The sequence below is a fragment of the Musca autumnalis genome, unplaced genomic scaffold, assembly GCF_047663935.1.
Source record: "Musca autumnalis isolate F117 unplaced genomic scaffold, ASM4766393v1 scaffold_4, whole genome shotgun sequence".
Classification (NCBI taxonomy): Eukaryota; Metazoa; Arthropoda; class Insecta; order Diptera; family Muscidae; genus Musca; species Musca autumnalis.
Window position 1 is genome coordinate 71,477,540 of NW_027411977.1, and position 26,701 is coordinate 71,504,240.

General features: G+C 41.5%; 1 protein-coding gene across 2 annotated transcripts in view; it reads right to left on the reverse strand.

The window, feature by feature from the left end:
- Positions 1-26,701, reverse strand: part of UGP (UDP-glucose pyrophosphorylase) — a 93,771-nt gene continuing 67,070 nt past the window's right edge. For both annotated transcript variants that reach the window (XM_073984955.1, XM_073984954.1), the window contains exons 2-9: positions 25,839-26,025; positions 25,673-25,764; positions 14,118-14,258; positions 13,847-14,052; positions 13,441-13,666; positions 13,217-13,355; positions 875-1,284; positions 1-808 (exon numbers count right to left, since the gene is read on the reverse strand). In XM_073984955.1, coding sequence (XP_073841056.1) covers positions 701-808; positions 875-1,284; positions 13,217-13,355; positions 13,441-13,666; positions 13,847-14,052; positions 14,118-14,258; positions 25,673-25,764; positions 25,839-26,025 — 1,509 coding nt within the window. In that variant the 3' untranslated portion in view covers positions 1-700. The remainder of the gene's footprint in view (positions 809-874; positions 1,285-13,216; positions 13,356-13,440; positions 13,667-13,846; positions 14,053-14,117; positions 14,259-25,672; positions 25,765-25,838; positions 26,026-26,701) is intronic.

The following is a 26,701-nucleotide window of genomic DNA, read 5'->3' on the forward strand; positions in this document are numbered from 1 at the left end:
TTTTGGTAACAAGAACTAAATTATTTATTGCCATTATTTTCAAAAAAAATTGTATAACAATATATAAACTTGTTTTGTGTGTGTGTTTTTTATAATTATAATAATAAATTGTGTCTTTTCACAACTTAATTGCCTTTATGCTTAATTAAATTTGCGCCGTAATATGATTCTACATACAATTGCAAAAAATAATTTAAAAATATATAGAATAGAGCCTACATATTGAGGAAAAGGAAAAAGAATATACAAAAAGAAATATATAGAAAAGAAATGAACAACCAAATATAAAATCGATAAATTATACCAAATCATTAGAAGAAACATAAATATTCGATCACAAAAAAAAACATTGTTTTTCTTTTAACAAAAACAAAATTTAAATACAAAAACAATTTTTAAGGAACAAAAAAAAAAGTATGAAAAACGCTATCAGAAACCGTTTGGAAGTATTAAATAATATACATTTCCATTTTCCAATGAAAATATCTAAATTGGCAATTGACTGAGAGCTTCAGACAAAAATGCCTATAATTTTCCACTACATAAAGCATACAATTACTACAAAGTTGGTTTAGTTGATTGACTGATAATATGTTGATTAGTTCATCAAGAGGTGTTGACGGTTAGTTAATAGAATTGGAACCCCCGTAAATGTTTACCCAAACAACATTTACGACAGTTCTGCAGCAGTGTGTTTTTCTTAATGGTCCAATATACGCATGTTACCAGATACGATTTTATTCTCTAATATGGCACCGGCTGGAATATCAATACGATCACCATGGTTGGCAATGATGATGACAGTACCCTATAATTAAAAAAGAACAATATAACGTTATAAAAAATCCAAATATATTATTTGTTCGAACCTTACCCTCAATGAAACCCCACGTCCAAAGGTAACATCACCGGACACTGTCAAATGATCCAATTCAATGATATCAGGTATATTGGCAAAACGGCCAAGGAACTCTTTTACTTTGGCAAAGTGATTTTCACCCAGTTTTACCAAGGGTGTGGTGGGGAACATACGTTGTGGCGACATAACCAGACTGCCATTTTTCAAATTGTATAAATTGGACATGACCAATAGTAAATCGGAGGTCTTTTTCACGGGCAAGAAACGAGAACGTGGCACATTAATACCCAAAGCACCATTGAAACACTTCATGGCAGCACCAACGGCAGTTTCCAATTGAATGACACGCAAACCATTTTCCAAGGTTTTGTTGTTAATGATAATCTCCAGATTAAGAGTGCGTTCGCGTAGGACGCGATCAATTGCTGGAAAAGAGATTTGAATAAGAACAATATTAATTTTACGGAATATTAATATTATTATTAATATTAACTTATAACTATGTATCAGTAAAAGCCAAGCTATAGTATTGGCTTTGATTGTCATCTTCAATGTACATTCCGTGGTTTCGGCTCCGTAGGAGGCTTCTATAGAATAGAAGACCTCCGTAGGATCTTCCTATAGAATAGAAGACCTCCGTAGGAGGTTTCTATAGAATAGAAGACCTCCGTAGGAGGCTTCTATAGAATAGAAGACCTCCGTAGGAGGCTTCTATAGAATAGAAGACCTCCGTAGGAGGCTTCTATAGAATAGAAGACCTCCGTAGGAGGCTTATATAGAGTAGAAGACCTCCGTAGGAGGCTTCTATAGAATAGAAGACCTCCATAGGAGGCTTCTATAGAATAGAAGACCTCCGTAGGAGGCTTCATTGAATAGAAGACCTCCGTAGGAGGCTTCTACAGAATAGAAGACCTCCGTAGGAGGCTTCTACAGAATAGAAGACCTCCGTAGGAGGCTTCTATAGAATAGAAGACCTCCGTAGGAGGCTTCTATAGAATAGAAGACCTCCGTAGGAGGCTTATATAGAATAGAAGACCTCCGTAGGATCTTTCTATAGAATAGAAGACCTCCGTAGGAGGTTTCTATAGAATAGAAGACCTCCATAGGAGGCTTCTATAGAATAGAAGACCTCCGTAGGAGGCTTCTATAGAATAGAAGACCTCCGTAGGAGGCTTCTATAGAATAGAAGACCTCCGTAGGAGGCTTATATAGAATAGAAGACCTCCGTAGGAGGCTTATATAGAATAGAAGACCTCCGTAGGATCTTTCTATAGAATAGAAGACCTCCGTAGGAGGTTTCTATAGAATAGAAGACCTCCGTAGGAGGCTTCTATAGAATAGAAGACCTCCGTAGGAGGCTTATATAGAGTAGAAGACCTCCGTAGGAGGCTTCTATAGAATAGAAGACCTCCGTAGGAGGCTTATATAGAATAGAAGACCTCCGTAGGATCTTTCTATAGAATAGAAGACCTCCGTAGGAGGTTTCTATAGAATAGAAGACCTCCGTAGGAGGCTTCTATAGAATAGAAGACCTCCGTAGGAGGCTTCTATAGAATAGAAGACCTCCGTAGGAGGCTTCTATAGAATAGAAGACCTCCGTAGGAGGCTTCTATAGAATAGAAGACCTCCGTAGGAGGCTTCTATAGAATAGAAGACCTCCGTAGGAGGCTTATATAGAGTAGAAGACCTCCGTAGGAGGCTTCTATAGAATAGAAGACCTCCGTAGGAGGCTTCTATAGAATAGAAGACCTCCGTAGGAGGCTTCATTGAATAGAAGACCTCCGTAGGAGGCTTCTATAGAATAGAAAACCTCCGTAGGAGGCTTCTATAGAATAGAAAACCTCCGTAGGAGACTTCTATAGAATAGAAGACCTCCGTAGGAGGCTTCTATAGAATAGAAGACCTCCATAGGAGGCTTCTATAGAATAGAAGACCTCCGTAGGATCTTTCTATAGAATAGAAGACCTCCGTAGGAGGTTTCTATAGAATAGAAGACCTCCGTAGGAGGCTTCTATAGAATAGAAGACCTCCGTAGGAGGCTTCTATAGAATAGAAGACCTCCGTAGGAGGCTTCTATAGAATAGAAGACCTCCGTAGGAGGCTTCTATAGAATAGAAGACCTCCGTAGGAGGCTTCTATAGAATAGAAGACCTCCCTAGGAGGTTTCTATAGAATAGAAGACCTCCCTAGGAGGTTTCTATAGAATAGAAGACCTCCGTAGGAGGTTTCTATAGAATAGAAGACCTCCGTAGGAGGTTTCTATAGAATAGAAGACCTCCGTAGGAGGCTTCTATAGAATAGAAGACCTCCGTAGGAGGCTTCTATAGAATAGAAGACCTCCGTAGGAGGCTTCTATAGAATAGAAGACCTCCGTAGGAGGCTTCTATAGAATAGAATACCTCCGTAGGAGGCTTCTATAGAATAGAAGACCTCCGCATGAGGCTTCTATAGAATAGAAGACCTCCGCATGAGGCTTCTATAGAATAGAAGACCTCCGTAGGAGGCTTCTATAGAATAAAAGACCTCCGTTGGAGGCTTCTATAGAATAGAAGACCTCCGTTGGAGGCTTCTATAGAATAGAAGACCTCCGTAGGAGGCTTCTATAGAATAGAAGACCTCCGTAGGAGGCTTCATTGAATAGAAGACCTCCGTAGGAGGCTTATATAGAGTAGAAGACCTCCGTAGGAGGCTTCTATAGAATAGAAGACCTCCGTAGGAGGCTTCTATAGAATAGAAGACCTCCGTAGGAGGCTTCTATAGAATAGAAGACCTCCGTAGGAGGCTTCATTGAATAGAAGACCTCCGTAGGAGGCTTCTATAGAATAGAAAACCTCCGTAGGAGGCTTCTATAGAATAGAAAACCTCCGTAGGAGACTTCTATAGAATAGAAGACCTCCGTAGGAGGCTTCTATAGAATAGAAGACCTCCATAGGAGGCTTCTATAGAATAGAAGACCTCCGTAGGATCTTTCTATAGAATAGAAGACCTCCGTAGGAGGTTTCTATAGAATAGAAGACCTCCGTAGGAGGTTTCTATAGAATAGAAGACCTCCGTAGGAGGCTTCTATAGAATAGAAGACCTCCGTAGGAGGCTTCTATAGAATAGAAGACCTCCGTAGGAGGCTTCTATAGAATAGAAGACCTCCGTAGGAGGCTTCTACAGAATAGAAGACCTCCGTAGGAGGCTTCTACAGAATAGAAGACCTCCGTAGGAGGCTTCTATAGAATAGAAGACCTCCGTAGGAGGCTTCTATAGAATAGAAGACCTCCGTAGGAGGCTTCTATAGAATAGAAGACCTCCGTAGGAGGCTTATATAGAATAGAAGACCTCCGTAGGATCTTTCTATAGAATAGAAGACCTCCGTAGGAGGCTTCTATAGAATAGAAGACCTCCATAGGAGGCTTCTATAGAATAGAAGACCTCCATAGGAGGCTTCTATAGAATAGAAGACCTCCGTAGGAGGCTTCATTGAATAGAAGACCTCCGTAGGAGGCTTCTACAGAATAGAAGACCTCCGTAGGAGGCTTCTACAGAATAGAAGACCTCCGTAGGAGGCTTCTATAGAATAGAAGACCTCCGTAGGAGGCTTCTATAGAATAGAAGACCTCCGTAGGAGGCTTCTATAGAATAGAAGACCTCCGTAGGAGGCTTCTATAGAATAGAAGACCTCCGTAGGAGGCTTATATAGAATAGAAGACCTCCGTAGGATCTTTCTATAGAATAGAAGACCTCCGTAGGAGGTTTCTATAGAATAGAAGACCTCCGTAGGAGGCTTCTATAGAATAGAAGACCTCCGTAGGAGGCTTCTATAGAATAGAAGACCTCCGTAGGAGGCTTCTATAGAATAGAAGACCTCCGTAGGAGGCTTCATTGAATAGAAGACCTCCGTAGGAGGCTTCTATAGAATAGAAAACCTCCGTAGGAGGCTTCTATAGAATAGAAAACCTCCGTAGGAGGCTTATATAGAATAGAAAACCTCCGTAGGAGACTTCTATAGAATAGAAGACCTCCGTAGGAGGCTTCTATAGAATAGAAGACCTCCATAGGAGGCTTCTATAGAATAGAAGACCTCCGTAGGATCTTTCTATAGAATAGAAGACCTCCGTAGGAGGTTTCTATAGAATAGAAGACCTCCGTAGGAGGCTTCTATAGAATAGAAGACCTCCGTAGGAGGCTTCTATAGAATAGAAGACCTCCCTAGGAGGTTTCTATAGAATAGAAGACCTCCCTAGGAGGTTTCTATAGAATAGAAGACCTCCGTAGGAGGCTTCTATAGAATAGAAGACCTCCGTAGGAGGCTTCTATAGAATAGAAGACCTCCGTAGGAGGCTTCTATAGAATAGAAGACCTCCCTAGGAGGTTTCTATAGAATAGAAGACCTCCCTAGGAGGTTTCTATAGAATAGAAGACCTCCGTAGGAGGCTTCTATAGAATAGAAGACCTCCGTAGGAGGCTTCTATAGAATAGAAGACCTCCGTAGGAGGCTTCTATAGAATAGAAGACCTCCGTAGGAGGCTTCTATAGAATAGAATACCTCCGTAGGAGGCTTCTATAGAATAGAAGACCTCCGCATGAGGCTTCTATAGAATAGAAGACCTCCGCATGAGGCTTCTATAGAATAGAAGACCTCCGTAGGAGGCTTCTATAGAATAAAAGACCTCCGTTGGAGGCTTCTATAGAATAGAAGACCTCCGTAGGAGGCTTCTATAGAATAGAAGACCTCCGTAGGAGGCTTCTATAGAATAGAAGACCTCCGTAGGAGGCTTCATTGAATAGAAGACCTCCGTAGGAGGCTTCTATAGAATAGAAAACCTCCGTAGGAGGCTTCTATAGAATAGAAAACCTCCGTAGGAGACTTCTATAGAATAGAAGACCTCCGTAGGAGGCTTCTATAGAATAGAAGACCTCCATAGGAGGCTTCTATAGAATAGAAGACCTCCATAGGAGGCTTCTATAGAATAGAAGACCTCCGTAGGAGGCTTCATTGAATAGAAGACCTCCGTAGGAGGCTTCTACAGAATAGAAGACCTCCGTAGGAGGCTTCTACAGAATAGAAGACCTCCGTAGGAGGCTTCTACAGAATAGAAGACCTCCGTAGGAGGCTTCTATAGAATAGAAGACCTCCGTAGGAGGCTTCTATAGAATAGAAGACCTCCCTAGGAGGTTTCTATAGAATAGAAGACCTCCCTAGGAGGTTTCTATAGAATAGAAGACCTCCGTAGGAGGCTTCTATAGAATAGAAGACCTCCGTAGGAGGCTTCTATAGAATAGAAGACCTCCGTAGGAGGCTTCTATAGAATAGAAGACCTCCGTAGGAGGCTTATATAGAATAGAAGACCTCCGTAGGAGGTTTCTATAGAATAGAAGACCTCCCTAGGAGGTTTCTATAGAATAGAAGACCTCCCTAGGAGGTTTCTATAGAATAGAAGACCTCCGTAGGAGGCTTCTATAGAATAGAAGACCTCCGTAGGAGGCTTCTATAGAATAGAAGACCTCCGTAGGAGGCTTCTATAGAATAGAAAACCTCCGTAGGAGACTTCTATAGAATAGAAGACCTCCATAGGAGGCTTCTATAGAATAGAAGACCTCCATAGGAGGCTTCTATAGAATAGAAGACCTCCGTAGGAGGCTTCATTGAATAGAAGACCTCCGTAGGAGGCTTCTACAGAATAGAAGACCTCCGTAGGAGGCTTCTACAGAATAGAAGACCTCCCTAGGAGGTTTCTATAGAATAGAAGACCTCCCTAGGAGGTTTCTATAGAATAGAAGACCTCCGTAGGAGGCTTCTATAGAATAGAAGACCTCCGTAGGAGGCTTCTATAGAATAGAAGACCTCCGTAGGAGGCTTCATTGAATAGAAGACCTCCGTAGGAGGCTTCTATAGAATAGAAAACCTCCGTAGGAGGCTTCTATAGAATAGAAAACCTCCGTAGGAGACTTCTATAGAATAGAAGACCTCCGTAGGAGGCTTCTATAGAATAGAAGACCTCCATAGGAGGCTTCTATAGAATAGAAGACCTCCATAGGAGGCTTCTATAGAATAGAAGACCTCCCTAGGAGGTTTCTATAGAATAGAAGACCTCCCTAGGAGGTTTCTATAGAATAGAAGACCTCCGTAGGAGGCTTCTATAGAATAGAAGACCTCCATAGGAGGCTTCTATAGAATAGAAGACCTCCATAGGAGGCTTCTATAGAATAGAAGACCTCCGTAGGAGGCTTCATTGAATAGAAGACCTCCGTAGGAGGCTTCTATAGAATAGAAGACCTCCGTAGGAGGCTTCTATAGAATAGAAGACCTCCGTAGGAGGCTTCTATAGAATAGAAGACCTCCGTAGGAGGCTTCTATAGAATAGAAGACCTCCGTAGGAGGCTTCTATAGAATAGAAGACCTCCGTAGGAGGCTTCTATAGAATAGAAGACCTCCGTAGGAGGCTTCTATAGAATAGAAGACCTCCGTAGGAGGCTTCTATAGAATAGAAGACCTCCATAGGAGGCTTCTATAGAATAGAAGACCTCCCTAGGAGGTTTCTATAGAATAGAAGACCTCCGTAGGAGGCTTCTATAGAATAGAAGACCTCCGTAGGAGGCTTATATAGAATAGAAGACCTCCGTAGGAGGTTTCTATAGAATAGAAGACCTCCCTAGGAGGTTTCTATAGAATAGAAGACCTCCCTAGGAGGTTTCTATAGAATAGAAGACCTCCGTAGGAGGCTTCTATAGAATAGAAGACCTCCGTAGGAGGCTTATATAGAATAGAAGACCTCCGTAGGAGGTTTCTATAGAATAGAAGACCTCCCTAGGAGGTTTCTATAGAATAGAAGACCTCCCTAGGAGGTTTCTATAGAATAGAAGACCTCCGTAGGAGGCTTCTATAGAATAGAAGACCTCCGTAGGAGGCTTCATTGAATAGAAGACCTCCGTAGGAGGCTTCTATAGAATAGAAAACCTCCGTAGGAGGCTTCTATAGAATAGAAAACCTCCGTAGGAGACTTCTATAGAATAGAAGACCTCCGTAGGAGGCTTCTATAGAATAGAAGACCTCCATAGGAGGCTTCTATAGAATAGAAGACCTCCATAGGAGGCTTCTATAGAATAGAAGACCTCCCTAGGAGGTTTCTATAGAATAGAAGACCTCCGTAGGAGGCTTCTATAGAATAGAAGACCTCCGTAGGAGGCTTATATAGAATAGAAGACCTCCGTAGGAGGTTTCTATAGAATAGAAGACCTCCCTAGGAGGTTTCTATAGAATAGAAGACCTCCCTAGGAGGTTTCTATAGAATAGAAGACCTCCGTAGGAGGCTTCTATAGAATAGAAGACCTCCGTAGGAGGCTTCTATAGAATAGAAGACCTCCGTAGGAGGCTTCTATAGAATAGAAGACCTCCGTAGGAGGCTTCTATAGAATAGAAGACCTCCGTAGGAGGCTTCTATAGAATAGAACACCTCCGTAGGAGGCTTCTATAGAATAGAAGACCTCCGTAGGAGGCTTCTATAGAATAGAAGACCTCCGTAGGAGGCTTCTATAGAATAGAAGACCTCCGTAGGAGGCTTCTATAGAATAGAATACCTCCGTAGGAGGCTTCTATAGAATAGAAGACCTCCGCATGAGGCTTCTATAGAATAGAAGACCTCCGCATGAGGCTTCTATAGAATAGAAGACCTCCGTAGGAGGCTTCTATAGAATAAAAGACCTCCGTTGGAGGCTTCTATAGAATAGAAGACCTCCGTAGGAGGCTTCTATAGAATAGAAGACCTCCGTAGGAGGCTTCTATAGAATAGAAGACCTCCGTAGGAGGCTTCATTGAATAGAAGACCTCCGTAGGAGGCTTCTATAGAATAGAAAACCTCCGTAGGAGGCTTCTATAGAATAGAAAACCTCCGTAGGAGACTTCTATAGAATAGAAGACCTCCGTAGGAGGCTTCTATAGAATAGAAGACCTCCATAGGAGGCTTCTATAGAATAGAAGACCTCCATAGGAGGCTTCTATAGAATAGAAGACCTCCGTAGGAGGCTTCATTGAATAGAAGACCTCCGTAGGAGGCTTCTACAGAATAGAAGACCTCCGTAGGAGGCTTCTACAGAATAGAAGACCTCCGTAGGAGGCTTCTATAGAATAGAAGACCTCCGTAGGAGGCTTCTATAGAATAGAAGACCTCCGTAGGAGGCTTCTATAGAATAGAAGACCTCCGTAGGAGGCTTATATAGAATAGAAGACCTCCGTAGGATCTTTCTATAGAATAGAAGACCTCCGTAGGAGGTTTCTATAGAATAGAAGACCTCCGTAGGAGGCTTCTATAGAATAGAAGACCTCCGTAGGAGGCTTCTATAGAATAGAAGACCTCCGTAGGAGGCTTCTATAGAATAGAAGACCTCCGTAGGAGGCTTCTATAGAATAGAAGACCTCCGTAGGAGGCTTCTATAGAATAGAAGACCTCCGTAGGAGGCTTCTATAGAATAGAAGACCTCCGTAGGAGGCTTCTATAGAATAGAAGACCTCCGTAGGAGGCTTATATAGAATAGAAGACCTCCCTAGGAGGTTTCTATAGAATAGAAGACCTCCCTAGGAGGTTTCTATAGAATAGAAGACCTCCCTAGGAGGCTTCTATAGAATAGAAGACCTCCGTAGGAGGCTTCTATAGAATAGAAGACCCCCGTAGGAGGCTTCTATAGAATAGAAGACCTCCGTAGGAGGCTTCTATAGAATAGAAGACCTCCGTAGGAGGCTTCTATAGAATAGAATACCTCCGTAGGAGGCTTCTATAGAATAGAAGACCTCCGCATGAGGCTTCTATAGAATAGAAGACCTCCGTAGGAGGCTTCTATAGAATAAAAGACCTCCGTTGGAGGCTTCTATAGAATAGAATACCTCCGTTGGAGGCTTCTATAGAATAGAATACCTCCGTAGGAGGCTTCTATAGAATAGAATACCTCCGTAGGAGGCTTCTATAGAATAGAATACCTCCGTAGGAGTCTTCTATAGAATAGAAGACCTCCGTAGGAGGCTTCTATAGAATAGAAGACCTCCGTTGGAGGCTTCTATAGAATAGAAGACCTCCGTTGGAGGCTTCTATAGAATAGAAGACCTCCGTTGGAGGCTTCTATAGAATAGAAGACCTCCGTTGGAGGCTTCTATAGAATAGAAGACCTCCGTTGGAGGCTTCTATAGAATAGAAGACCTCCGTTGGAGGCTTCTATAGAATAGAAGACCTCCGTAGGAGGCTTCTATAGAATAGAAGACCTCCGTAGGAGGTTTCTATAGAATAGAAGACCTCCCTAGGAGGTTTCTATAGAATAGAAGACCTCCCTAGGAGGTTTCTATAGAATAGAAGACCTCCGTAGGAGGCTTCTATAGAATAGAAGACGACGGAGGAAAACCCAGGACCTATATGTATGTGCCCAGTTTGTCACATCCGCATCCACCACATTCAAACTTCGGTGAGATGCAATAGATGTCGGGAGTGGGTGCATGTCAGGTATTGCTCTGGATTCGTACAGCACAACGACAGGGATTATGTTGCGGCATGCTGCGTGAACACAGTGAGTCGATTTCATCAAAATATGAGGCTTCCCCGTATTCCCACGCCCAGCACGGTGAGATGCAATAGATGTCGGGAGTGGGTGCATGTCAGGTATTGCTCTGGATTCGTACAGCACAACGACAGGGATTATGTTGCGGCATGCTGCGTGAACACAGTGAGTCGATTTCATCAAAATATGAGGCTTCCCCGTATTCCCACGCGCAGCACTTAACGTTGCTGCCCCAATCCCTGAAAATGCATTCGTTTTGCAATTTAATTGCAAACGGACTCCGAGGTAAGATCAAGGAAATAGTGGATTTATTGAGTTGCAAGAATATCATGGTCACGACGGTGCAGGGAACCGAGCTCTCAGCAACAACTGCAGCTTACTGCTTTGTGATGGTAGCAACGAGTCTGTTCAATACACAAATATCTCGCTGTACTCCTACATGGAATGTATGGAGGTAGCGGTCAGGTGTGAAGCTGCAGATTTAGAGTTGCCGCCGATAAATAACTTTACTCCAGGTTACAGGCCTAACAATAGCCCGCTTTTTGAAGGTCATAACCGTCTGGTGTTGGAAGACTTTAATGCTCATCATGAGTTGTGGTATTCGGTCCTCGGAAACGACCAGAGGGGTATAGTGTTGCCCGAGCAGATTGATAGCTCTATGTTTTGCACGGTCAATGAGAACGGCCCTACCAGAACTAGCGGAGAGTGTCACAGTTCGCCAGGTAGAACCATCGTGTCACCTGGTCTGACAAATGACGACACCAGTCAAACCGTCGTTTCTCCTGGATCATACCATACTCCCATAATTGTCTGCAGGACTTCACTACCTCTGAACGCCGCACTTTCTTCAATCATTGGAAAGCTAATTGCAGTAGTTTCAGAGAGTTTACAAATCTCCGCTTCACAGAACTGCATGACTCTTCTGATGGTAGCAGAAAGTATGTTCCGGGATAGCTGAAGCCGCTTACTATAGATGTACCAGTTGGTCAAATACCCGAAGTGAGATCAAATTTCCCAGAAGAGATGGTGGGAGAAACAAATGAGCGTGATGAGCTTCGTCGAACCAATCCTAGAGACTCCAGAGTTAGGAAGCTGACACTGGAAGTTAATAGCTTGTTTGGTGAGCACAACCGGAGAAGTGGTTAGATCACTTGAAGAGTTATTACATTGGAGCCAGCATGAGTTAATTGTGCAAAAAGGTTATGCCACTCTTGAGCATTGGGAAGAAGGAAGATAGGACTAATCCGAAGATGTGCGCAAGTTATTTTAATCAAAAGGTTTGGCGAGATCTCCACAAATGACAGGGCGAAGAGTACTACGTCGCATTGGATATTTTCCTATCGAAGAGGAACCACAACTTACAATGGGTGATGTTGCGAATGTCATCGGGAACCCTAAACCATCCAAAGCGTTAGGCCCTGACGGTATCTCCATGGTAATGCTGAAACAGCTGGAAGTTGAGTATCTCGTGAAAGTTCTCAACCTGTAGGTAGCCACCCTCCTCGTGCCCGAAGTCTGTGCATGGAGTTTCCGCTGCAGAAGACATACAAGGATTCCAGCAAATGTGAATCATACAGACCGATATCGTTTATGTCGCCCGGAGCATAAACTCTTGAGGCTTTACTCCACACAAGCGTCAGCGTCACGAGCTATCAAGTAGCCGATCATCAGCATGGGTTCCGTAAGCAGCACAGCACGACAACAGCGATGCACACCATCTCCACAATTATTAGTGGAGCAGCAAGCAGTGCGATAGTTTGAAACGTCGGATAATCAATTATATGTGTGTATGCCAGTCGTACGTGGAATTGAGGAAGAAGAAATCCAAGCCCCATATAGTTAAACAGGGCTTTCGCGAAGTTGGATTGATGACCATGTCCATACTTCCTGAGAAAATAGCCAAAAAAAAAACCCTATGACACCGTGTGTATTGGTTGGAGTGCAAGATAAATCTCGAACGGATCTGCGAATCCAAAATATGGCCTCCGTAATATTTTGTCCAAACATAGTTTAAGTTCGAAGATAAACCATATCGGTCCACTCCTTCAGGTACGCACGATAACTCTCGAAGGGAGCGCCCGATGTAATCCATACTCTGCACAACCTAATATATTTACCAGATATATATCAGGTTCGAATATGGACTATATTGGTCTACTCCTTCTGGTACCTCCCACACAACATTTCGAATACGACCACTTTAAGACCTGCTCTCGAATCACTTTAATTTTTGTTGAAGCGATTTGCATTCGCTATCTCCATTATGACGGTAAAAGTTTTTTCAGGGGCAAGTCCATATTTCTTGGGAAAACAGCCCAAAAGGTGTAAAAAACCCCCTACGTCACCATATGTGGCGGTCGGAGAGCACGATAACACTCGAACTGTTCTACCGATTTGGTGCAACATTTGGTCTTCGTCATACTTTATCCAAACTTAGTTTCATGGGGCAATACCGGTCCCCTACTTCCGGCACTTCTCCCCAATATTTAAAAATGTCACTCAAATGTTAGGACGATATCATTTGAATGGTGCAACAAATTTGGTCCCAACTTTGGATCTCCTAATATTTTGTCAAAATTTAGTTTAACTTCTAAAATGGGCCATATCGGTCCTCCCTAAGGGTACCTCCCCCACAAAAGTTCAACATTTGTGTTAATTCCTAATCTACATTTTTGTCGGCAAGTTCAAAAAGGCCACAAAATTCTGAAGAGACCCTAAATACATTCGATCTGTCCGTAGATGAAATTTTCAATTCTCATTGGCTGAAGATATATCTCTGTCGGCAAAGCCGACTGACACTTTTTATTTGTTTTAATCCTTTCTACTTACCCGACAAATTAGCCCAAATATTGTTGGTGTTGAAAAATTTAAATGTTTTCACAGATTTGAAATCATCCACATGTTCTTTGGGGACTTGAGCAATTTCCAGAAGACGCAATTTATCTTCAAATTGAATTAAGGTACCACCCTAGATTATTCAATGAAACGACAAAAAAAGTGCAATTAGAAATAATCAACAAATTATGAGAGATTAATAGCCCATAACAACATACCTTAACATCAGCTCTGGTCTTATCGGTAACCTCCATGACAAACTCAACAGGTTTCTCATCGCGTTCATCGCCCACCAATTTATTCAAAATATTCAAATCAACAGTGGCACCCAGGTTATCAATATTTGACAAGAAACAATATTCACGACCTTCATCGATGAATTTTTTCAGCAAACCAGAATTACGGAAAGTATCATAGAAATCACCGTGACCGGGTGGATACCAACTGGAAATGAATACATAAAATATAATTAATATTGGGGGTTATCATGAATAAAATTTCCCCGTGAGTTTTGTCTTTCCGCCGTTACAACTTAAGGGAGAAAGTGAAAAAATTCACTGGGAATTGCCGTTCATGATAACCCCCATTATTGGGGAATTTTGTTTCATCCTATTCCACACTTACGCTTCAATGTCCGTATCAACATTAAAATCTTTGGCAATGGGTAAAAATGATTCACGGCTTATGCGTGGGAAACAACTTTGGTTAAAAGTATAGATTTGAACACGGAAACCCTTATATTTGCGAATAATTTTCTCAGTATCTTCGTCGGTGTTGAATGAGTTCATCAACACCAATGGTACATTGGCATCATAGGTTTTATTGAGATGCTGTAAAAGAGATTCATGATTAAGACATACGAAAGACAATTAAAACCAATCGACAACAAACTTACCTCAATTTGTTGTACAGTCAAATCCAAAAAGGTTAAATCCGAACGTACAGGTATCACACTTTTGGGACCATGACAACCCATCGATGTACCAAGACCACCATTAAGTTTAATGACAACCAATTTGTCCAACATAGAACGAATCTAAATAATAATAAAAACATATCAGAGATTAATTATATTTTTATTGTTGTCTTTTTTATATTAATAATTGCTTTTGTTAATGAACAAATAATAAGTAGTAATTAGATAGAAGAAGGAGAAAAAGGGAAGAATTAAGCTATGTGCAAAAACATTCATACTAAGCAACTACAAAGTAGCTACATACAAAATAAGCAAATACTAATTTAAACAAATTAAGAAGCAGCGTTTGTTTGTTAACATTAAACAAAGCTAGAAAGCGATCAATCAAAATCTCACTTTATTATGAATTTAATAGTTGTTGTGTACATCTAGGAAAGTTTATAACCCATATCGCCCGATTGGAAGGTTATTTGAACTTTAACTTGGTATATAAAAGTGCCACATTATTAAATTAGAATTGGCTTTTCAAATCACATTGGATAGTGCATATTCTAGTTATTGATATATAGTCATACATACATAATCTATGTACAAGTGTGGGATCTTCTTCTGTTCGGTTGGTAGCCCTTGCCCTTAATTTCTGCCTAATATAAGGGAGGATCGCCAACTAGGTCGCCAACTAGCTACGTCGGTCGCCTTCCAGACCAAAGATATACAGCTCGACTATAAACAATTTTTATGGAGACATCTTGCTAATGAACATACCAGCCGAGCGACACGCTGATAATGTGTATGCATCAACTAGTTGGCTCCATCTGGCAGGAAGAACGCATACCCGACGATTGGAACCTGAGCATCCTGTGTCCCGTCCATAAGAAAGGAGATAAAGACTCTATGCTCCAAGTATAGGGGCATAAGTCTTCTCCCTATCGTCTACAAGATAGTGTCAGGGATAAAAGAAGTAAAGAAGTAACCGATACCTTTATGAAGGTCAAAGGAGAATCTGCTAAAGTGGGTCTGGCTGTAAACGGCGAGAAGACCAAGTTGATGGTGTCGACGCGCAATGCGTCCATTGAGATCGGACCAACTGTTGAAGTTGGTTCCTATAATTTTGAGGTAGTAAAAGACTTCGTATACCTCGGCACCGCCGTAAACACAACAAACGACATCAGTTGTGAAATAAAAAGAAGAATTATATTGGCCAATAGGTGCTACTTTGGCATAAGTAAGCACTTTAAAAGCAAAGCCACAACTCGCCAAACAAAAATTACGCTTTACAAAACACTGATACTACCCGTGGTTATGTATGGTTCCGAAGCCTGGGTACATGCGCAAGCAGATAAGGCAGTGGTGCTTGGCGTGTTTGAGAGAAAAATTCTTCGAAAGATCTACGGACCAATCTACGTTAACGGTGAATATCGACGTCGCATGAACCACGAGCTGTATCAACTATACACCGACATAAGTATAGATAAACGTATCGAGATGCAGCGATTGCGTTGGCTAGGCCATATCATAAGACTGAGCGATGATGAACCCGCTAAAAAGGCGTATAAATTCGGGCCGCATGACGGTGCACGCTGAATTGGCAGGCAAAAGAATAGATGGCGCAAACAAGTGGATGAAGAGATGGCAAGGCGCGGTATTTCAGAAAGCGAAACACTAAACAGAGAGAATTGAAGATCTTTTCTTAGTTCGGTCTATGGAACAAATGTTCTGTAATGGACCAGCTAAGTAAGTAGTATCTTGCTAATGAGAAATTTCTTCCTTTCATTCTGTTACGTTGCTATGAAAAGCAAGGGAGTGGCAAAAAAAGGTCTCTTTAAAAATTCGCAGTTTTTTATTATTTTTGGAGAATTTTTCACTGAAAATTCATACACATCTCCCTCTTCCTTTCGTTCAGAAGAGCTATTTTTCCTCATTAATACGATAAAGTTTCGGACTTTCTCACTTTTAATGTTCATTCACAGAAAAAAAAGAGAGAGGCAAAAACGGCCTCTGAATGTTGTTTATCATAAGTCGAATGGGCAGATAGAGAAAACATAATAGGGCTCATATTTTAGGAGCACCTAGAAAGAGCGTATGTACCCTAGTTTGTCGTCATCAGAATACAAGAAACCCCCGCAGTCCTTCCACCAGCAAACACAGAAGCAGCATTATACACCGGACTTTTTCCAATCCCTGAAAATACATCCATCTTGTAATAGGATTGCCCGCTTGATCGGGGTAAGAGCAGGCTACTTGGTGTTATGAGTCGGAAGAATATATTGATTTAAGAAACGAAGCTCAGACACAAAAACAGCTTACGCCGTGGTGATGGTTTTAACGTTTTGAGGATAGATCGCACCAAAAGTGGAGGTGGAGGGTTAGCTTTCCAGTCACCAGTCTGTATTGACCTACATCGCTTGATCTTAACTCTTACTTACTTACTTAGCTAGCCTATTACAGAACATTTGTTCTATAGGCCGAACTAAGAAAATATCTCCATTTTTCTCTGTCTATTGCTTCTCTTTCTGGAATACCGCGCCTTGTCATCTCTTCATCCACTTGTTTGCGCCATCTATTCTTTGGCCTGCCAATTCTGCGTGCACCGTCAAGCGGCTCATATTTATGCGCCTTTTTAGGGGGTTCATCATCGCTCATTCTTATGATATGGCCTAGCCCACGCAATCGTTGCATCTCGATACGTTTAACTATATTGATGTCGTTGTACAGCAGATACCGCTCGTGGTTCATACAACGTCGATATTCACCGTCAACGCAAATCGGCCCGCAGATCTTTCGAAGAATTTTCCTCTCAAACACACCGAGCACTGCCTTATCTGCTTGCGCAAGTACCCATGCTTCGGAGCCATACATTAGCAAGGGTAGTATCAGCATTTTGTATAGTGTTATTTTTGTTTGACGAGATGTGACTTTGTTTTTAAATTGCTTACTTAAACCATAGTAGCATCTGTTGGCCAATACAATTCTTCTTCTTATTTCACAACTGATGTTGTTCGTTGTGTTTATGGCTGTGCCGAGGTAGACGAAGTCTTTAACTACCTCAAAATTATAGGTACCAACTTCCACAGTTGGTCCGAGCTCTATGGACGCCATCAATTTGGTCTTTTCGCCGTTTACTGCCAGACCCACTTTCGTAGATTCTGCTTCGACCTTCCTAAAGGTATCAGGTACTTCCTTTACTGATCGTCCCATGATGTCTATGTCATCGCCATAAGCAAGTCTGAAACCTCTTTTGGTACTGAACTGTTCGGAGAGGTTCTTTCCAATTTTAACTGAGGACCTAGTATCCGTTAAAGTCATCTTACAAAGCCGGATGAGCTTTGCAGGGATACCAAATTCAGACATTGCATGGAATATCTTTGATCGGAGGGGACTGTCGAATGCTGCTTTATAATCGACAAAAAGGTGATATGTGTCGATCTGCATCTCTTGGGTCTTCTCCAGGATTTGCCGCAGGGTAAATATCTGGCCAATAGTGGACTTGCCAGGTCTAAAGCCACATTGGTATGGTCCAATTATTTCGTTGACCATTGGCTGTAGTCGTTCGCACAATATCCCTGACACTATCTTATAGGCAATAGGGAGAAGACTTATGCCCCTATAGTTGGAGCATACAGTCTTATCTCCTTTCTTGTGAACGGGACACAGGATGCTCAGGTTCCAATCGTCGGGTACGCGTTCTTCCTGCCAGATGATGCATATACCTTATCAGCGCGTCGCCTTCGGTTTTAAACTGCTCGGCTGGTAAGCCATCGGCTCCTGCTGCTTTATTATTCTTCAGCCGGTTGATTGCTGTTTTTACCTCATCTTGGCTGGGCGGTATGCATTCTATACCATCTTCTGGGATTGGATCTGTGGTATCATCGTCTTCGCTACTATTGGATACCAGCAGATTGGAGAAATGTTCCTTCCATATCCTTAGCACGCTATCTGTATCTGTTACCAGATTACCTTGCTGGTCTCTACAGGAGAATGTGCCTGTACCAAAGCCATCTGTTTGATGTTTCACTCTTTGGTAGAATTTTCGGACTTCATTCTGGCTCCTGTACATCTCGATTTTTTTTCACACTCCCGCTTTTCCATTTCTCTCTTTTTCTTGCGGAAAAGACGTTTCTCTTCTCTCCTTTTCTCCCGATATCTCTCTCGTGCGCTACGCGTTGCTACTGATTGTAAAGCATTGATGCTCAAAATATTTTGAGCATTAGTCTCTCTGAGAGTGTCTTTCCTTTGCAAAACCACGACAGATGAGAATAAAGAGTACATATGTTGTTGCTGCAGTCACGTATATGGGTGATCTTGGCTGTTGTAAAGTAGCTCTATATGCCGCATTTATCTCTTCAGTAGCAGCACGACACTCCTGGTCATACCATGAATTCCTTTGCGGAGGTCTCTGGTATCCAAGTATGGATTTTGCGGCTGTTTGCATGGAGTGGGCAGTATTTTGCATTGTGTTTTTATGTTATCGGGACAAGGAGTGCTCTCATTAAGCAATTGGGCTAGTTGAGTGGAATATGCTGTGGCTATCTGTTGTGTTTCCGATGTCCAACTTCCGCGTTGTGTCTGTTCGTGCTTTATTTGCTACGTTTAGACGGGTACGTACCTTTGCTGCAACAAGGTAGTGGTCCGAATCAATGTTTGCGCCTCGGAACGATCGTATATCCAACACTCTCGATGAATTTCTTCCATCTATCACAACATGATTAATTTGGTTACTTGTTCTTTGATCTGGAGACAGCCAGGTGCCTTATGAATATCGAGATGATTGCAGCTGCAAAGTCTATCAGCCTCATACCATTGTCAGATATTTCACTGTGGAGACTGAAATTCCCAGCTGTTGGGCCAAAGATATACTTTCCAATTTTGGCATTAAAATCGCCTAAAATGATTTTAATGTCATGGGCAGGGAACGGTCATATGTTTCTTCTAAGCGCTCGTAAAATTTATCTTTGGTCTGTTCGTCCTTTTCTTCAGTGGAAGCATGAGCGCAAATAAAGCTGATGTTGAAGAATTTAGCTTTTATTCGAATTGCAGCAAGTCTTTCATTCACTGGGGTGAAGCTGGATACCAGATGTTTTAGTCTCCGATTAACTACAAATCCGCAACCAAACGTCATGGCAGCTATAATACAGTGCGTCACTTTTAGGTGTTGTTGTGACGCCTTTTCCAATCCATCGTATTTCCTGTATGGCAGTAACTTCGGCATTGTACTTTTCAAGTACGTCTGCCAATGCGAAGACTGCAACTTCTCTATAAAGAGTGCGAACATTCCAGGTGCAGATTCGCAGATCATGGTCCTAAAAACGTTTGCGGGGTTCGTCAACTTTAAGGAGGTTTGCTTTTCTTGTCTTTCGTTTTTTCATAGTAGGCTGTTTTTTCTAGGGGAGGGTTACTAACATGTTAGCTCACTACCTTTAACGGGTGTTAAAGGCAGTTTCCCAGGTAACACCACGGGGAGGTCAGTGTCCACTTGAGATGAAAGAGGGCCAAGATAAATCCTGGGCTTTGCCATGTTAAAACCGGTCAGGACCGTTCCTTGGTATCTTCCATCCCCTACGTCTTAACTCTACTGACGCATATATGGAATACATTGGGACAGAAGTCATGTGGTGGAATTGCTTAACGCATACATACCACCGATTAACAGTCGTAACGGCCGTTTATAGACCCAACATTGAATCCCTATTAGAAGGTCATAACCGCCTGAAACTAGGTATTTAAATGTATATCACTAGTTGTTGACATACAGACGTAGGTAATACCGAAAAGGCTATGACAGATTGAATTCTAGACGACTTCAACCACACGCCGGCGCGTTCTTCGATACCGGATCGAACCAGAACCACACAACACCTGTGTTTCGGCCAGAGTCTGCAACCTCAATATACATATCGCTTATTTACTCAAAGAGTGACACATCTCACAAAAATCCAGTTTCGAGAAAAACTCGTTTTATGTTGGCGATTGAATTTTGACTTCCCAACTTAAAAAGATTATTACGCAAACATTAAAATAAATACTTCGACCATATTTTTTAAACAGCTAGCCAGATATCACTGCTAAATTTCTGTGCAAGATCATGCATGATTTGAAATGTTTCAATGCTTCATAAACTAACAATTTTTTTTGTTGAATTATGCCAAACTCATAGTAAATGAGCTGTAACTCTTTGAGTTTTAGAGATATAAACGTGAATATTTGACACAAAATAAAATAAAAGCTGTAGAAAAAATTAAAATTGCTAACTCAGAAAACGCATTTTTGAGTTATGTCACTCTTTAAGGGCAATCATGAATATTTCCCTCGGAAATTTCCGCACGGAAAATAATTTTAAAAAGTGAAATTCTTTTAAATTCAATATTTGTAAAACTTTGAAAACTACTAGATTCACTCAAATATGGCGTACTCCAGTCGAATCGACAAAAATATTCCCTTTTTGGGCATAAATAAAAACAAAAAAAAAAAAAACATTTTTCCACAACATCCCATACGGGACAAGGGAGACTTCTCTCATATCAATGAGTGCACCCCGATTCATATTTAGCTCAATGATATGGGACCTACTGTTTATCGCCGAGTCCGAACGGCGTGTCTTAAGACACCACTTGTGGAGAAGTTTTTCAAGGCTGAAATACTCAGGAAATGTGTATTTTGCCACCGTTAAAAATTTTTGATGTTGCCTGGCCGGGGAATCGATCCCACGACCTTCTGCGTGCAAGGCGGGCGTGCATACCATTGCACCACGGTGGCACCCATAAATAAGGAAATAAAAAAAATGGTGAAATTGGGAAAAGGGAACAAATTCCGCACGGAATTTTTATTCATGATTGCACTGTGTGAGTAAATGGCGATATCTTTGTATTTGTATAATTTTTCTGTGTTGGGAGTGGCATATCCCGAAATGCCAGGTTATTGTCCCAAAGTTAGTAAGCTTTTGGAAGGTCATTATAACCGACTGGTCTTAGGGGACTTTAATGCTCATCATATGTAAGTTGAAGCATTCGGTCTCCGGCAACGACCAGATGGGTATAGCGCTGGCTGAGCAGATTTATAGCTCTACGTTTTACAAGGTCAATAAGAACGCCCCTAGCGGAAAGTGTCGCAGTACGCCGGATATACCCATCGAGTCAACTGGGCTACCAAATGACGTATCTGACCTAATTGCAGATAGTTCACTAATCACCGTTTCAGTGATCTGTCGCAGTACGCCGGATATAACCATCGAGTCAACTGGGCTACCAAATGACGTATCTGACCTAATTTCAGATAGTTCACTAATCACTGTTTCAGTGATCTGTCCAACCTTCTGATGTTCGGGTACCAGAGAGGACGATCCCAGACATCATCACTGCTGGTTAATGGTTAAATCACCTGAAGAGTTGCAACATTGGAGCCGGAATAAGTGAATTGTGGGCAACGGTTAAGTCACTCTCGACCCCTGGAAAGTAGGAGAATAGGACCTCAGTCATCTTTGGTGACGTTACGCTGACAGATCGATGAAGTGCGCAAGTTAACTAATCGTACTACGTGAGGTTAGATCTCTTCCTTCCGAGGATGTACCACCATAATTTACAATGGATGATGTCGCGATTGTCATCAGGAACGCCTCACTAAAGTTCTCAACCCGTCGCTAGCCACCCATATCGTTCCCGAAGTCTGGGTGGTCCCACTACTGGCAAGGATGCCAGCGAAGGTGAATCGTACAGACCGATCGGCCGTAGTAAAGACCCTTGCGGATTTAATCCTCCCCAACGTCAGAAATAGTTATCCAGGTGCTGATCATCAGCATGGGTTCTGTAAGCAGCATAGCACGACAAGCAGAGCAGGCCTTGTAATAGAACAGTGATGGTGGCGCTCGACTTATCAGAAGCCTTTGGATACTGTCACTGTCACAGCACGCTGTTTGCAGACATTGAGCAGACAACCCTCCGGTCACATTAGAAACGTTGGTTAATCAATTATGTGTGGACACCAGTCGTTCGTGAAATTCAGGAACTAGAAGTCCAAGACCTGTAGAGTGAAATAGGGAGTGCCACAAGGTGGGTTGATACCCCCGGAACTGTTGAACTTCTACCTCTCATGTATTCCGCCCCCTCCAGACTGCATTGGGATTGTAACGTATGTGAATGATTGTACGACCTTTCCATCATGTACCTACCCTGATGTCATTTGTGAAAGGCTGAACCTCTATTTGACTGATATTACCACGAGGAATATGCAAATATCCGCCACTAAATCTACGGCCATTCTGTCCACCACATGGACGGCAGAGGTGAGAAGAGAGTTGAATATCATGTTGTTGTTGTTGTAACAGTGTTTATTATGTTTGTATGTTCGTTCTTCTGTTCAATCTGGCTATGGGTCTATCTCCAGTTCCAGGAAAGTGGCTGCTTCGATGGGATGTAACCACAGATCCACTGGAGTTAGATGAGTAGGTTTGGCTGGGCAGTTGAAAAGGTGTTTTGTGTCGTGCGGGCCCATGCCACATACTGGGCAGATGTATTGCACGGCCCAATAAGAATTTAGGCGACTGCAATATCCCGAGCGTAGTTGAGCCAAAACTACTCTAGTTTGTCGTGGCAGCTGACGCTCCTCAGCTGCAATAGATGGGGGATGTATTTCGAGGACTTTATTCACACTATAATTCCTTAAGGCCTTGGCAACTGCATCCGTGTGAATACTATTTAAACCTGCTTGATACGCTTGTTGATATAGGGGTTATCTCCTGTATCGTTGGACCTCTCCGTCTAGAGCATGGATATCCTTCCTGATCTGCCTGAATGTGTCTGGCCTACCCACAATATGGTGATTGGGATGGCTCACACGGCAACATCCAAGCAGGTGCTGCAACGAAAGAATCTCATTGTGTTGCTTTACTGGATGGTCCACTGAAGATTTGAGGAGGCACCCTGTTGCTGTTCTCAGGGCGGCATTCTGGCTAGTTTGAATCTTTTTCCAATTCGTATCACATAATCTCGGGGACCAGACTGGCGCCGCATAGCTTACCACAGACCGACCTATCGCGTTATATGAGGTCAACAAGGTTTCTTTATCTGCACCCCAAGTGCTGCCGGCTAGGGACTTGAGGACATTCTTCCTACTTTTCAGTTTGTCGCAGATAGCTGTGGCGTGCGCGCACGACGTGAAAGTAGTGTCGAATGTGACCCCTAAAAGTTTGGGGCAGTTTGTGGTCGGAATTCTGCTACCGTCGACCACGACATTCAATTCTCTTTAAAACTGCGCTGTCCATGTGGTGAACAGAGTGGCTGTAGATTTTGTGGCGGAAATCTACATATTCCTCGAATGGAAAAAAGTGATAAGATCGGTTAAATAGTTGTTCAGTCTCTCACAGATTTCATCAGGATAGGTACCTGACGCCAGGATCGTGCAATCATCCTCATATGTTACGATCTCGATGCCGTCCGAAGGGGGCGGAATACAGGAGAGGTAGAGGTTAAACAGTTCCGGAGATATCACCCCACCTTGGGGAACTCCCTGTTTCACTCGACGAGGTTTGGACTTCTTGTTCCTAAATTCCTCGTACGACTGGCGTCCACACATATAATTGACTATCCAACGTTTCAAGCTTGAGCGGAGGGTTGTCTGCTCAATGTCCTCAAACACCGTGGAGTGCCTGACTGTATCAAAGGCTTTTGATAAGTCAAGCTCCACCATCACTGTTCTATCGCACGGCCGTCTCTGGTTGAGTCCTTGACAAATATGTGTGGTAATGGCGTGCAGCGCAGTTGTCGTGCTGTGCTGCTTACGGAATCCATGCTGATGATCGGCAACTTGGTAGCTATTTCTGATACTGGGGATGACTAAGGCCTCAAGGGTCTTTGCTACGGGCGACAAAAGCGAAATCGGCCTGTAGGGGGACCACCCTGCCCATTTTCCAGACTTCGGGAACAATGATGGTGACTAGCGACAAGTTGAGAACTTTACTGAGATACTCCACTCCCGGCTCATCCAGCTGCTTCAGCATTACCATGGAGATTCCATCAGGCCCCAACGCTTTGGATGATTTAGCGTTCCTGATGGCATTGGCAACATCATCCATTGTAAACTGTGGTGGTTCTGAGACACGCTTCACCTCTCACTTCACGCCTCAATCATTTTGTCTTCTATTTTTTGCTTCTTTCTTGGGACTAAGATAGGATATTTAAAAAGAAGAGTACACGCTAGTCCATCCATAAAATACTCGAAAAATAAGCCTAAATTGGTTGAACAAAATGCTTGAGGCGTGAAGTGAGAGGTGAAGTGTGTCTCAGAACATACCCGATTATGAAACATTACCCCCCTTATGCTTTTATGAATTTTATTATAAACGATTGACAAAGAGCTAAGCAATAGTTTTTCTTAATTAGATCTAAATGAGGTATAGGCAGAAAGTATAAAAAATTGTTTTATGTATACAACAATTAATTACTTCAACTTATTACAAACAACAACTAAAACTTTAGAGTTACAAAAACATTGATAAAGGATATTAAGTATTGAGAGCTAACGAAAAAAATGTAAGCATAGAAGGATATACTCAAAGTATTTATTAGAAGTAATGGAAAAAAGTAATAGGTTACCTCATTCTTTTAAGAGAACCACAGTAAAAATATAAACACATCCAATTCAAGTATTTAAGTTTTTTTACGGAAAACAAGGTGGAAAATGTCATAATAAAGTATGTAAGTAAATATGTGATATTTTGTATATTTATATATGTTTGTTTGTTTGTATTAACTATAAAACGACAAAATTTAGAAACATTCAAAACAGCCAATTTATATAATAAATCTACTAGTTGCACAGGCCAATCAGTCAATGTGTTAAAAAATGAAAATTTTGTATAAATGAAATTTAAGTAAATAAATTTTGTCGTTAGTTTTGAAAAAAAAAAAACAATAATAATGATGATTCGTGCAATTATGATTCATTGAATGAATCAACTCGAAATGTGGAGAGCATAACAATTTTCTTTGAATAAAAGTCACTGTAAGACTAAATTGCAATCCATCTAAGGGACAAAACACAATACAATTTTTTGGTCATTGTTATTGTTGTGACAAAAACAGATTAACATTTTCTGCATCGATGAAAACAGCAACAACAGCTTAAACTTTGACTCTGTTTTTGGCCTTTAAATGTATATTTTTTGTTTTTTATTTGTAATCGCGATCTAAACAGGCGAAACATTAATGGAATTGGATTAATTAACAATTAACTTTCGTTTGAATGTTTTGTATGCTACTCTACGTTTTATTTATTTATTTTTTAGAAAAATTAATGGTCTGTTTCTCTAAGACGATTCGAACTCAAAGTGGTTCGAATTACTGCCAAACTACTGTTGTTTGTAGGAAATGTTTGTGTGATTGAAAAAAGACAATTCAAATATAAAAAAAAAGTTTGGTAATAGCTCGATCCAATTTGTATTTGAATCGTTTTAGTTTCATTCGACACCCACACCTTGAGTTGATACATTTGGCATAATTTTAATTAAAAAAAAAGAAAATTAAATTTCATAAAACAACATATACCTGTTCATTTTTGGGGGCTTTTAGTGAACCATAATCCTTGACAGCATTTTCAGGTAATTTTTGCATTTTATTCCAGTCAATGGAGGGTCCCTCTAGCACAAGAAAAGAAAATCAAGTATTACACAAAACATTTCATTGGTATTGATATTGAAAGTACGTCACTTACCTTCTTGCAAAAATCTGCCAAATAATTCGGCAAAGCGTTCCATTTCTAATTGTAGGGCTGGTCGCCTTTGCGGTTCGGCAGTTTGTAAAAGTCTATCCAAATCATTTTCCAATTGACGTAGAGCATCACGTTTGGTCAATTCGTGAAATTCTTTGGAATCAGATGGAGCTCTTTGGTGACCACGTACCTGCAAAAGAAATGAAATTATTATCAATTATTTCTGTAATGTAATGTTGTTAAAGCAATTAAAACCCAACAATGAATAAGACACTTAGCATATGTATGTACTGAGTAAAATTGTCATTTTACTTCAGCCATAACAATAAACAAATTTTAGGCTGTTATATGTTTTTGAAATTACAACAATTACATGTTGAAATTTATAATGTTCAACATAACAAATGGGGAAGTATTCCTATGAAGAACAAAACTATGCACATTGGGCCCAATGACAGGTTTTTGAGGCAACAAGTCACTGGAAGCAGCTAGAGTACGTACTTCTGCAAAATTTGGTAAGAATCGGTTCAGATATAGATATAGTTTTCATATATATGTATGTTTCATCCGATTTAATCCGATTTTATATTTAAGCCCCACAAAGGCCACAATTTGCATCCGATCGCCTCAAAATTTGATATGGTAAATCCTGTTCAGTTTAGAATCATGTCCTGAAAATTTGGTTCTGATCGGTTCAGATATATATCTACATTAGGGTGGGGCGATTTGTGTGGAAGCAAAAAAACCTTAATGAGCCCTTCGCGTTTCTGATTCCTGGGATTGAACTGAGCAAAAAAGTCCACTGGACCATATATCTACCGTGAAAATCGAGCCTCCCGATTTTGACTTTAAGTTTTTTATTGACG